This window comes from Fukomys damarensis, unplaced genomic scaffold (genome assembly GCF_012274545.1).
Source record: "Fukomys damarensis isolate Sample0158 unplaced genomic scaffold, DMR_v1.0_HiC HiC_scaffold_2, whole genome shotgun sequence".
NCBI classification, from domain to species: Eukaryota; Metazoa; Chordata; class Mammalia; order Rodentia; family Bathyergidae; genus Fukomys; species Fukomys damarensis.
In genome coordinates, this window is record NW_022900914.1 from 23421176 (window position 1) to 23435515 (window position 14340).

General features: G+C 32.7%; 1 protein-coding gene across 1 annotated transcript in view; it reads left to right on the forward strand.

The window, feature by feature from the left end:
* The window catches only part of Camkmt (calmodulin-lysine N-methyltransferase), a 371607-nt gene that overhangs the window by 19484 nt on the left and 337783 nt on the right, over positions 1-14340 (forward strand). Inside the window, exon 3 of the mRNA XM_033763880.1 lies at positions 5984-6048. Within this exon, the coding sequence (XP_033619771.1) occupies positions 5984-6048 (65 nt within the window). The remainder of the gene's footprint in view (positions 1-5983; positions 6049-14340) is intronic.

The following is a 14340-nucleotide window of genomic DNA, read 5'->3' on the forward strand; positions in this document are numbered from 1 at the left end:
AAAAAAAAAAAAAAAAAAAAAAAAGAGAAGTCAAATCAAACCATCACTCCATGGAATTTAGTATGTGCCCTGTGAGTGCTTAGTAAGAAAAAAACTAGTGATGGGAATGGTATGCTTATGGAATTAGAGGAATGGCATATTATCTTTATATGTGTGATATATTATGGGTGTATTTAATGCCTGGCAAGACTGGCAACTGATAAATATGAGTACTGATTTATATTTAAAAGCATAGTCTTTTTTTTTAAATTAGAAGTTACATTAACCAGTGGTGGTTATTAAACAGCTTTTGTTCTTTTTAGAGGAAACTTAATAGGGTCTATAAAACATGATCCAGTGTGTGCAGAAAACTGAAATGTATACTTTCATGCAATTCAGGTCATAGGTACAGGTTAAATATAACTTAATTTTTTAGATTGTTTTAATTGTTTATAGGATTGGCTTATATATAAATATGCCCAAGATTTCAGTAAAGTGAAATGTTCCCCTGAAAATTTTTCAGATTTTTCTATATTACATGTAGAAGGCATTTACTTATTTCCTATTGCTATACCATTGAAAAAAGTTTTCAGCTACTTGTTTTTGAAAAGCCTTCAGAGCAAGTCACATCTGAAATAGAAAATTTTAACCTTTTTATCTATAGCCCTCTAATATTTGTTCTTCTGGACCTATTTTACTTTCTAGCTTACTTTTTTTGTTTTTTTCAAAATCGATTTTCTGTTAAGATAAAATTCGTATGCTATAAAATACACCATTTTTAAAAAGAAACATTTTAAAATGTAGTGTTCAGTGTTTTAAAAAATATATTCACTGTGTTGTAAATCATTGCCATTATTTAATACTAGAACTTTTAATCACCCCCTAAAGAAAGCCCATGAGCTGGGGATTTAGCTCAGTGTTCCCACCACCTGCTTCCCAAGTGCAAGGTCTTGAGTTTGATCCCCGGGACCCAGAAAGCCCATACATATCACTAGTAACTCCCTGTCTTTTTTATCCCCTTAGTAGTTTCTGTTTCTATATCAATGTTTTAGACATTTCATGTAAATGGAATAATATGTGACCTTTTGTGGCTGTCTTACACTTAGAATAATGTTTTAATTTTTAAGATTCATATTGTACCGTGCATCAGTACGTCCTTTTTTGTTGTTGTTGTTGGCTTAAGATCCCACTATATGGATAATACCATTTTTCCGATACCTATTCATAAGTTAATGGACATTTGAGTTGTTTCTACTTTTTGGCCTTTGTGAATGCTACTGAACATTCATGTATACGTTTTTGTGTGAACACATGCTTTGAATTCCCTTGTTAAGTATTTGGTCTGAAATTACCAGCAAATGTAGTACTTTATGTTTCACTTTTTCAGGATGGCCAAACTGTTTTCCACAGTGGCTGCGCAATTGTACGTTTTTCCTAGGAATGTATGAGGGTTCCAGTTTATCTTCAAGGCTTGTCAGCACTTGTTTTTACACTTAAAAAAAAATTGGGGGTTGGGGCTTTAGCTCAGAGGCACTGTACTTGCCTTGCAAGTGCAAGGTCGTGAGTTCAGTCCCTAGTACAAAAAAAAAAATTGTAGACATTTTAATGGATGTGATATTATATCTCATTGTGGTTTCAATTTGCATTCCTGTGATGACTAATAATGTATTTTCCCATGTGGTCTTTGCATTCAAGTCTTTTGCTTTATTTCAAAATTGGGTTGTATATCTTTTTGCTATGAAGTTGTGAGAATTTTTAAAAATGATACATGGTTGTATGCATTTATGGGGCACAGTGTGATATTTCAGTACCCAGTGTGCACTGATCAGATCAAACAAGCCTATCTATCAAGTCAGACATTAATTTTTTTGGGGGGACACTGGGGATCCAACTCAGGACTTTGTGCTTGCAAGGCAGGTGGCAGCACCACTAAGTTTAAATCCCCAGCCCCACACATTAAGTATTTATGTTGAAAATATTAGAAATTCTCTCTACTAGCTGTTTTGGGAAAGTTAAAAATATATTTTGGGAACTATGCCCTTTTTAGATGTGTGATGTGTAAATATTTTGTTCCACTTTTTGTTTTACCATTTCACTTTCTTTATAATGTCTTTTGATGCACAAAAGTTTTTAATTTTGATGAAGTCCAATTCGTCTATTTTTTCATTACTGGGAAACGAACTCAGAACCTTGTGCTTGGGAGGCAGGGGGTAGCACCACTGAGCTAAATCCCTGGCCCAGTCTATTTTTTCTTTTGCTGTCCAATTTTTGTATGTTTGGTTCTGGCTTATTTTCAACATATAATTTCAACCTTTTGGTTCATTTAGGTTTCAATTTTTTCTTTTAGTAGCTTTTTAATTTTACTTTTCTTTTCAAATAATTAACTGCCCCAATGATTTGTCCCTCAGTTGTTGCTCCATAAGCCATTCTTGGGAAGAAATGAAAAAGTTCACAGTTCTAAGAAATCTTTAGGTGCTAGTGAACAAAAATTTTTTGGCTGTAGGGAGAATAACCTGGCTATTAGTACTTAGTCTTGGGAAACAATTTTTAAGCTTGGAGTTTGAGCGGAAAAAAAGAAGTGTACTCTAGATATGTTGATATGTTGGCAGTAAATTGTCTTTTTTTTGGTACTGGGGATCAAACTCGGGACCTTGTATTTGTGAGGCAGGCACAGTGCTACTGAGCTAAATCCCTGGCCCCAAATTGTCATTTTTAATATGACATTAATTACCAGTATATGCTAAGACTGAAGTTTGTAAGGATTTAAGTGTAAAAGTCCCTTCCTGGTAAGCATTAGTATTTAATTCTTCAGTCTAGACAAGGCAGGTAAATATAGGAAGATTAAGGGTAAATCAGGTCTGATGGAGTTGATACTGGAAAAAAATATTTTGGTGATTTATTGGGCAAGTAATAGCCCTTGCATTTGGGAAGGAAACAAAGTAATCAAACTGAATGTTTACTAAACTATATTCGCGGCTGCTTTCCCATGTTTAACACTAATTCTTATACCACCAAAGACAATGTTTCTTTACATTCTTTCATGAGATGCTATCTTTCAGGCTTTCTAAACTCTAATAACTTCACAATTGTTTTTCATTTTAATAAGTACTTTAGAGTTGTTTGGCTACCCTTTACCCTATTCAAAAATCCCATAGAGTAAGCTGGGTATAATGATGTCTGCCTTTAATTCCAGTACTCTGGGAGACCAAGGCAGGAGAATCACAAAGTTCAAGCCCTACCTGGTAGAGACTTAATGAAACTTTTGTCTCCAAAGGAAAAAAGAAAAGCAAAAAATGTGTACATTTTCTTTGCTTTATGAAATACTATCAAGAAATAATAGCTGAACCTTGTAAGCAGTTTATATATCAATTGACAGATGAATGGATAAATAAAATAGTGTTGTTTACACATAATGGAGTACTACTCTGACATAAAGAAACATAAACTTCAGTTGTTTGTAGGAATATAGGTGCCTGTTGAGACCATAATGTTAAGTGAAATAAATCAGACAGATAAGCTTCAATATCACATGGTTTCTCTTATATGAAAAACCCAAAATATAAATAAGGAACAAAATAAAACCTAGATAATAGTAAGCATGGAGATAGATCTTTCTCAAATGGAAAGGGAATCAAGACATGGAAGAGGGAAGGAGGAGGGAAAGGGGATGAAAAATGTGTTATGTACATGCACCAGCTTCCCACAAAGCAAAGTAAACATGATTGGGTGCTGCATACACGTGCTAATAAAAAAAAGAAAGAATGACAAGTTCTGCTTCAGTGATGACTGTGCAAGTCTCACTTTTTATTTTGAATGGGGTTTTAATTTTTTTTTTTTTTTTTTGTACTGGAAATTGAATTCAGGTCTTTGCACTTGCGAGGCAGGCAGTGGAACCACGGAGCCAAACCCCCAGCCCCGGGTTTTTATTTTTTATATTTATTTATTTATTTATTTATTTTGGTTTTTTAAGACAGGGTCTCACTATGTAGTTGAGACTGATCTGGAACTCACTATGCAGCCCAGGCTGTTCTCGAACTCACAGCGATCCTCCTGCCTCAGCCTCCTGAGTGCTGGGATTGCAGGTGTGTGCCACCACACCCGGCGGTCGGGTTTTTAACTCTTAAAGTACATATTTCACTTTTATTATCCAAATTTTAGACATTCAACATTATGCAAAATATTTGTATCTTTTGTCTCAGATTTCAAATAGTTATTTTACTCTGATTTCTGTGTATGTGTAGGAGAGTGAGAATGCTTTTAATGATATTTCCACAAGCACATTCACTTCAGCATAAACCTACAGCATTGGTTCAGTGAATTGGGGCATAGTCATTAAATGAACTATTTGGTAGACATTAAAATTATGTTACAGGAGATTGCTTGATGTGGGAAGCTGTTTATAACACTTTAAGTAGAAAACATAAATTACAAAACAGTATGAATAATGTGTTGGTAGTTGTTTATAAAAAGTATGTATGAGCATAGAATAAGATTTGTGGTGTATGTATCAAAATAATTCTGGTTGTTTCTGCATATAAGGATTACAAGCAACTCTTTCTTGAAGAAACCATATATTGTTTTAATTTAATAATTAGGAAAAAATTTTTTGAGTCTTATGCTATATTGCTCATCATCTTAACACTTCATCTTACATTAACCTCATCTATACATGAAATCTTAGATTCACAGCATATACAGAAGCTTTATGTTGTAATGAGGAAAGTTTGATTTGTGGTTGGTAACTTTGTTTTGTGTTTGAGTTAGAATATTTTTGAACTTAGTGCTTATTTGGCCAGTTAGGATTGCAAATCGCTTACTTTAATTTTGCAGTCCTTCAGTCAATGAAGTAGATATTTGTGATAGAAATAAAAGCCCATCTTTTTCTAATGAAGCATTCTCTTATTATATGTACTATATTAATTTGCTAAGGCTGCCAAAACAAAATCCACAGACTGGATGGCTTAAACAACAGAAATCCATGTTTTCATAGTTGCAGGGCTGGAAGTTGGAGACCAAGGCCTTGGCAGACTGGCTTTCTTCTGTGGCCTCTTGGTTTGCAGATTCCTACCCTCTTTGACCTCTTCACCTGGCGTCCCTCTTTGCACATGGTCCTCTTTTGTCTCTATGGTCTAATCTCCTCTTCTTATGACACCAGTTATATTGGAGTAAGAATATCCTAATGAGCCCTGTTTCACTTAATTACTTTCTCAAGACCTAGTCCCCAAATAGAGTTACAGTCTGAGCTACTGGGAGTTAGGACTTCAACATGAATTTTTAAGGGGATATAATTTAGTTCATAAAACTATGTACTATTTAGAATGAGTTTTAATGATAATGTAGTATTGATGAAACACATTTTATGAGCAATTAATAATTATAAACTGTTGAAGCATCCTAAAGTAGCTGTAACTTTTATGAGGGAGAATGTAGAGTCATAGGTGGATCAGCACCAGTCACTAGTGGAAAAGTAACTCAAATCCTACGAACTATTGATGTTTGAGTCCAAGAATGCTATAAAAACTTTGCCCACTGACATTTAGTACAGATTGTGGATAGAACGGGCAGACCTGAAGGCTCTGGTGAGTTCTTAGTGATTGAAGATCTGAATTTGTTACACTCTCTTAGTGGAAACTTACTTATCATTGACTGTAGTTCTGGAGGGTGATCATTTTTTTTTTTTGATGATAAGAATCTCTCAATGTAATGTATTTTCTTTGAGATGGTTGGTTTGTAAGGTTAACAACTTACCTTTTGTGTAACTAAAACAACAGTGGTTTAAAAAAAATTAATATTTTAAGATGTTGATTAATCAAGAAATATTATTGCCTTAACTATTCTGATTTTTTTCTTCCTCTAGTGGGCAGAAAATATTTTAAAAATACAACACAGAAGGGTTTATTAGTACTGGTTATATCATAATACAGTATCAGCTTTTAAAATATTAGATATGTTATTATTATTATTATTTCAGAATCACTAATGAAAATATTTTATTTCTTTTTAGGCGTAATAGTGGATCCTTGAATGTTGCAGATGTTCTTACCAGCTTTGACAATACAGGAAATGTTTGTAAGTTATATGCTACCTCTATAGAAATGTGTTTAATGTTTTAAAAAGCTAACATGTTTTTCACAATGTTCCTTATACTTACGTGTATATATGTATATGCACATATACATATATAGATATACATAAAATAGAGACTTCTATTGTCTTTAGCTGCAAATTAAGCCTCATATAAAATGCATACCAAATGAGATATGACAATTTTTACATTGTGCAGGTGAGAGGGACGGGGGAGGGGGAGAGAGAGAGAGACGAGAAGAGAGAGAAAGGCACAAACACACACAGAATGTAGGTCACAAGGACCGCTGAACTCTCCAGTACTGTCCTTTTGGTTTCTTGTTTTCATTGTGATCTTCTAAGTTAATCCAACAGAAGATCTTAATTTTTTTCTTTACTGTGTTTTTGGTGCTTTCTGTTCAACACCCTGCTGCTTTACACTTTGACCACAGATTAAATCCAGAACGTTTTCCAGTATGCTCATATACTTTAATACCTCAATGTCTTTGTTTCATGGAATATTATAATGCTATAGAATATATTGACCTAATTTAAGTCTCTGATTAAATGGTGACACATTTCTTCTGAGTAAATCACTTAAATAATTTAAAAATAATGTTATAAAAAAATCAGCCAAGAATATCTTTATTTCACTGTTTAAAAACATACCAAAATGAGAGTTCTGTACTCTTTCTTGTTTGTTGTGTAAGATATTTATCTTAAGATAGTAGATTATTATTGAAATATAACGATTTCAAATGTAATTAGTACTCATTTTTCTCTCAAGCAAAACTTCAGAAGTATAATTACTTATTCTCTAGACAAACTTTACTAAGAGTATTGCCTTATCAGATACATAGATCTTTCATAGAATAAGGTCCAATAATACTCAGACAATAATTTTTCTATTATTTCTACATCATGGAAAGCATTTCTTCCTTCCCTGCTCCCTCTGCTTCTTTTAATGGTGCTGGGGATTGAGCTCAGAGCCTAGTGCTCTATTATTAACTCACATTTTTTTGGTAAAGAAAAGTTTTATTTTGTCCCTAAGGAATCTATAAATATCCTAAAATTATTCTAAAATATAAGGCTTCTCTATCATGGGCAATTACAGGTGTACATTTTTGTTTCTGCACCTCAGCATTTACTGAATTCTTTCTTATTGAGGCAAATGTTATATTTTTACTGGGACCTAAGTGCGGATTAGCATCTAATGCTGGTTGGGAAAACAGTCCCAGGCTGAGATAAGGTTAAATGTTATGAAGTCGTCCATGGTCATACATAATTTCAGAACATGATCCAGGAAGAGAAATGGAGAATTTTTGGTTCAGTGATGTAAAACAAACACACAAACAAACAAAAATCAAGTATTGTTTCCTATGACTCAGTATGAAATAGGGCCACTAGCTGGCAGCATTATAAAAAATAAAAATAAGTTCCTAAAGGTCTAAGCTGTTACTTTCCGGATGAATAATCCTCTTATCCTTCTCTAACATTCTCCCCATCATCTTGTCCCCATGAACTCATAAGTTGCAGCAATGAATGGAGAAATTACATGGAATTGGTTAAGGATTTCTTTTGAGATTTTGGAATATGACCCACCTAATTTCAACCCTGGCTCTGAGCTTCATCTTGAGCAATTTAAATAACCTCAGTAAGCGTCAATGTTTTTCATTTCTTAAGACTGAATATAATGTATAGAAAGCACCCACCACACTGCATTCCTCTGAGTTGATACTCAGTAAATGGAAGCTGTTCATTAATTACTACTGATCATGAGTACTTCTTTCCATTCTTTCTAACAAAATATAATAATATTTATAATTTTGTTTTTATTTATCAGCTAAAAGTAAGCTTCAATTAAAATATTGTTATTTTGATATTGTAAAATAAATTTTTATCGAACTGTCAAGCTAGGGAAAAATTACATAAAATTACTAAAATAGTCATTACAATTTATGTCTTAAAAAAAACCTAAATGTTTTTGCAAGTGTTAGAAGTGGTAATAAAAATAAGACCTATTAAAATATATTTGGTATATTTTTTGTATTAATCCTTTTTTTTTTCTTGGTAGTGGGAATTGTACCTGGAATGTTGGCACTGAGCTATAGGGTCTTGTTAAGTTTCACAGGCCGTGCTTGAGCTAGTGATCCTCCAGCCTTAGCCTCCCAGAGGGATGGGATTAGAGGTGTACACCATCACACTGGTTTATGTTTTCTATTTTAAACGAAAAATATATCTTCATGTTTTACTTAATAATAAGTTGGATAAGTCCTGCTCAAATAAACTAACTTTGGTTATAACTTTTATGTAATCTTGGGGATAAAGCAACCATGGATTAAAAAAATGATTTTTCACTTGATGCCTCAAAAGTTTGTTTTTGTTTTGTTTTTACACAAACGATGGTTACTAGGTTGAGTTTGTGACTGACTAGAAAGCCCAGCAGAGGGCGCCACGCTCATAATTGTTTCAACAGCGTCTAATTGCAATAAATAACTTGAATAGCTATAAGCTTTCACCATATAAAAACATAAACATAAACATGTATTTACAAGTTGCCATTTGATTTTTTTTCTAACATACTGGATATATTCATCAATTCATTAGTATAAATATGTTTCATGCTTGATTTTTTAGTTCAATTTGGTGCTCTTTTTTGTTTTGTTTTAAATGTCAGTTTAATTTTTGTGTTTCTAGCTTTAAGTAAAGGAATATTGACTTTTAATCCTGATAGTGAAAGTTGTATACAAGAATATCGTTCCTAAATCGCTATCATCATAGTAAGCTGAAGGACATTTAAAACGAGGAAAAAAGTTTCTAATAGTCTAGAATGGACAAAGGATAGAATTACCCTTTATTTCAGAAACTTGTTTCTAGGCTAATATTTTTTGGTAATAGAAAAATGTTAAAATATTTTAGAGCCACAGAAACCTGGTATGTGTTTATTATAAATAAGATATTTGTGATTTAGTAGAACTATTAATCTCAAATTTAAAAATCAAGTATTGATTGTATTCATTGTATCTGTTCAAAAATAAAAGTATCAGCCTCATTTCCAAAATTTGTCATGCCCTGACCAAAATGTCATGGAAAAAAATCTCCTTAATCTTGAAAGTAGATAAAGCTTCTAGTTTTTGAAAATTTCCTGCTATGTTAGAAAAGAAAATATTCATTATATTTATTTTTATTGTGTAGACATGTTTTTTTAAACATTTCATTTTCACAATGAGTTTTGTATTTTTGAGATATCCTTTTACTGATTGAATTTTTTGAATATTTTAGGAAGAAATTTAAATGAACTTCATGCAGAATTATTTCTGCATAATGGCTTATTACTGTATGGTGTATGACCCAACCTTATTTTTATATATTTATATTTGCTGTTGTGGGAAACAGTTTTCCAAAGTCATCTTCCCTTTTTGTTTATCTTTAACTAGGGAAAAGTATGTTTATTTTGTTTTTGTTTTTGTTTTGCTTTCTGGTACTTATGAGCCTACTTCTTTCTATGATATCAAAGCTGTGTTGTGGAGAGAATAAGCCTGCTATTGATTTATCGTGCCTTGAAAGGATGCATCTAGCTACCTAGGGAAAAGTACAGGATGACATCCTTCACCTCAAGCGAGGTGCTGGCTGCTTCAGTGTTGCCTTTGACATGTTGCTCAGATAACTTGGGTAACAGAGTGCTCTGGTTGTAAGCACTACAGCGGATTTCTTGCTTCTGTTTTCTCTGTGTGTTTCCAGCCAGTCCCCCTGACCTCTAATCAGAATAGCTTCACCATGCTATATCTCTTCCTCTCTTTCTCCAGAGTTGTCTCTTTCCTCAACTGAAATGAGTTTTTAAAAATGTGATTCTTCTCAGGGATTAATGGATCCAAATCTAATACAATTATTTGGTATTTATGCAATCTCATTTGTGCTTGTGGGTGTAATAGTTTCATTGGTACATTTTTTATAGCACACCATCCTTTGTTTAGTAGCATGAATAAATGAGCTAATACTTCCCATATAATTTATTGTGTGTATACACACACAAACACACACACATATGCTTCAAAAGGATAGGAGGTCAGTAGCTGTAACTTCATGTGAATTAGGATATTAGGATTTTTTGCTGACATTGTAGCTTAAATTTGGGAAATATATTGGTAAAACCTCTTTGCCCATTCTTTCAAAATTTTTTCTCCTGACTGGGCTACATGAAGAACACATTTGTAGACTCTCTGCCATATATACTTATATATGGCAACAGTGATTTTTTTTTTCCCCAGTGAAGGCTAGGGCCTGCCAGGACTTTTAGCACACAGCTTATAGTCATTGATTCTGGGTTTTTCTTAGTGGTCTGATAGTGGTACCTGTTTTGTGGTATATCCAGAATAATCTCTTGTGAGCTAATCAATATTGCTGAAAGATTCTTATTAAAATAAAACATATTTTCACTTTTTAATGTACATTTAAGAAACCAAGGGGTAAAATCTATTATGGAATATAGATAAAATTGCCAGTTTTTCAAACTTTTGCTTTCTTTTTAAATTTCATTGCTATTGTGTTATGTAGTTGAGTCTATAATATTAGTAGAACTATCAAAGTTTCAAGAATGCCAGCTCAGATTTAGAAATGTTTTCTTCATTCATATAAATGCATATGTGTATTTAGTTATGTAATGTACATGTGTATATAGTGGTATGTATATATGATACATGCATAATATATGCCTATGCGTGTACTTAATTTACACCTATATGCTTTTATGTATGCACACACATATATACATTTTAGTAAAATAGTTTAATTGAAAATGAGAAAACTTGGGGTTTTATGTATCATCCATTGCTCTGATTTTAAACAATGTCATGGAAAGAACATAAGTCATAAAATTCAGGCTTTAGTCTGCCAGTTATTGTATAATCATCAGTAATTCTTTGAACAAGTCTGAATTCTACATACAATTAAATAAGAAACTATAACTACTTTATAATGAACATAAAATTAGATAATGTGAAAACAGTAACTGTAAATAATATTTGTATTATTTTTTCTTATTGGCATCATGTGCTTCATTCTTGAACTTTTTGATTATCTTTGATTTTGGAAAATAACGCAAAATCGGAAGTATTTGTGGTGTGTACTATCCTGTCTTAATATTTTACATTATTTTGTTATATAAAAATACAATGTAGCATTCGGGGATTTAGCTCAGTAGTTCTGCCGCCTGCCTCAAAAGCGCAAGGGCCCGAGTTTGATCCACGGTTCAAAAAAAAAAAAAAAAAAAAAGTAGTATCAAGATCACTAGGAATTCTTTAAAAGCTTACTTATTCCTCTATAGTGTATGTCAAAATAATTTAAGAGCAATTAAATATTTAATTAAAAATAATTTCATAGATATATCAGATGAATATCTTTATTACATTGAAGTGAGGAAACCCTTCTAAGTATGACACACCAAACCCAATGAGTTTAATAGGTTGACTAAAGATTTAAAGACACTTTATTAAAAAAGCAGCAAGCATCAAAAAAGTTGAACTACTTCTTCCACCTGCCTTGCAAGCATAGGGTCCTGAGTGCGATCCCTGGTACCAAAAAAAAAAAAAAAAGTTGAAATACAAATGATAAAGGAGTGATTATTATTTATGACATATACACAGTCAAAGATGTATTCGCTTTATTTTGTAAAGAAAATTTCACAAATCAGTAACAAACAAAAAGACTGGCAATCTGCAAATCTTTAAGAAGACAAAACACAAGGATGAATGTAGCTGTACTGTATACCTAAAATATACCAATAAACTCAATGGGGGGGGGAAGAGGAGGACAAAACAGCCAAAAATTAAAACACAAGTATTTCTCAAAAGAAATAGTAATGTTCTATAAAGATATCAAATGGTTATTTTCCTAGTAATCAAGGAAATGTAATTAAAGCAGTGACATAGAATTTTTGTTTATGGCATTGGTAAGGATGGAAAAAGTGATAATGAATTATGAGAAATGGCATTCTTTATATGCTGTTGGTGGGAGAATAAATTGAGTCTATTTTTTCAGAGGCAGTCTGGCAGTATCTTTCATAATTTTAATATATTTAATATATTTTTCATAATATTCTAATAACTCCCTTTCTAACAGAATAATGAAACTAGTATGTAAAGCTTTATGTAAAGGAATTCACTGCTGCAGAATAACTGGAAAAAAACATAAATATTTAATTTTATTTGACTGGCTAGTTATGCACAGCCCATGTAATGGAATACTGTATAGCTGTTAAAGATCTATAAACTATATTAGGTTAAAAATCAGTACAATAAATATGATCTTATTTCTACAAAATATGTGTACCCATTAAATATGTCAATAACTATGATTATGCATAGATCTGTGTTGCAATACTCAGTGTTTTATTAGGGTTATGCATGTTTTGTACTTTTTTCTTTATACTTTTCAGGATAGTTTGAATTTTTATGGCATATATTACTTTTATAACTACAAAAAACAATGATACTTTCATTTTGAAACAATACTTTTTAATTCCAAATTTTTTTTTTACTGAAAACTGTCAAAAAACCTGAAATTGCTTGTGATAGTACTGTGAAATAAAATAGGAATTTATTTTACCAGTCATAAAATAGAAAATATTTTAATTTTAAAATAGTATTTTTCTCTGAGAGCGTACAGCATGTTAAATGTTAATGTGTTAGTCTCCCAATGCCTTTAATAAATCAGAGATCAAATCATTTTAGCCTTAGATCGAGGGAATACAGAGAGGCTAAAGTCAGTCAGTGGCAGAATGTTGAACTTGTGACAGAGTTTGTAAGTCAGAAAATAAGTTTATAAGGCTGTCAGTGCAGGATGTATGAGTAGGCAGCAGCCTTGAAATTAGATGGGACCCCAGAGCCGGTGGGGAGCTTGTGGTCTGCAGCACTGGCATTATGTTTAGCTCTTAATCCATTTTTAGAATCACAATGTACATGTGGCTTTTGATTCCTGCTCTATGTTAGAGAAGGCTAGGTTAGGTTAGATGGGTAGACAGTTTCCTTAGCCATTTTTCACTGGCTTCCTAGGTTCAAATTTGTCAGTGCACTTTTTTCTTTTTACCCAGTGTTGGGCAAGCATCCCTTTAAATCATGCACAGGGTCCTTTGCATTTGTTATTTCTATTCACCAGGGAAGGAACATATAGGAAATGTATCTTTATAATCCTTTAAAAATATTTCAGTTTGAAGTAGGAAATCAGGGAGTTGGAATGGTTCTCTTTGATAATATAAGGTGGGGCTATTGTGAAAAAAAATCTTGAAGTAAACCTTATAATCCTTTATAGCTTCACAAGTTTTAATCAGAGCAACTGAAAGGTTGCTTGTGTCTTTGTCAAAAACCTGCTAGTTTCTTCCTCTTTTAAATGTCTGAAGGGAAGCTCTTAGTTTAGGTGCCTCAAAATTTTAGTGGAGGGCTGGGGATTTAGCTCATTGGTTCCATTTCCTGCCTTGCAAGTGCTAGGTCCTGAGTTTAATCCGCAGTACCAAAAAAAAAAAAAAAACCCCAAAACCAAGAAAACGAAAAACACTTTAGCAGAGGATACACAAAGCAATAACCCCCCTTCCTCACTCCTGAGCAAATGCTGTGTAGAACTCCTTTCTGTATCTCCTTTTAAATAGCTGCCATTACTTTTTCATCCCTTACAGTATTTGTCAGGAACTTTGTAAATATCCCATTGAATAGTCTTAATTTTACATAGGGTTGAGCAAACTGATACAACAGGACAACTCGCTTAAGGTTCAGTAAATGATCTCACAGGAATTTAGAACTATTTTACTATATTTCTTGAAGGTTGTGTTTCCCTAAAATGATGAGAAATTAATCTTAAAAGTTCATGATGAGAATTGAAAACTAAAAGCGGTAACTTGAAGGGCTAGAAAATAACTTTAGCAAGTGGAAAGGAATTTTGTGCAGTGGATTGTGTCTCAGAGGAGACTGATTAAAGGTCACTGGAAAATGGGCTCTCTAGAGTTTCTTAAAGGTAGTTGACAATCTAATGGAGTGGGGATTTGGGGAGTGAGGATGGTGGAGAAAGAATGCATTTTCTTTTAATAGTCTTAAATCAATGTCGGTTTTAAAAAGTAGAAGTACTATTTTTTTTGCAACAATGATGCTATAGTAATAACAATTTGTGTCTTTACATAGCCTTTTCTCTAAGGTGCTTTTTAATAAGCTTATGGCCATGGTAATATTTTAAGATCTCTTACAGAAATGTAAGTCATACAAAGAGCTTAATAAAAGGATTTTCTTGTCTTTAGAGAGATCTTTGTTTTGATTG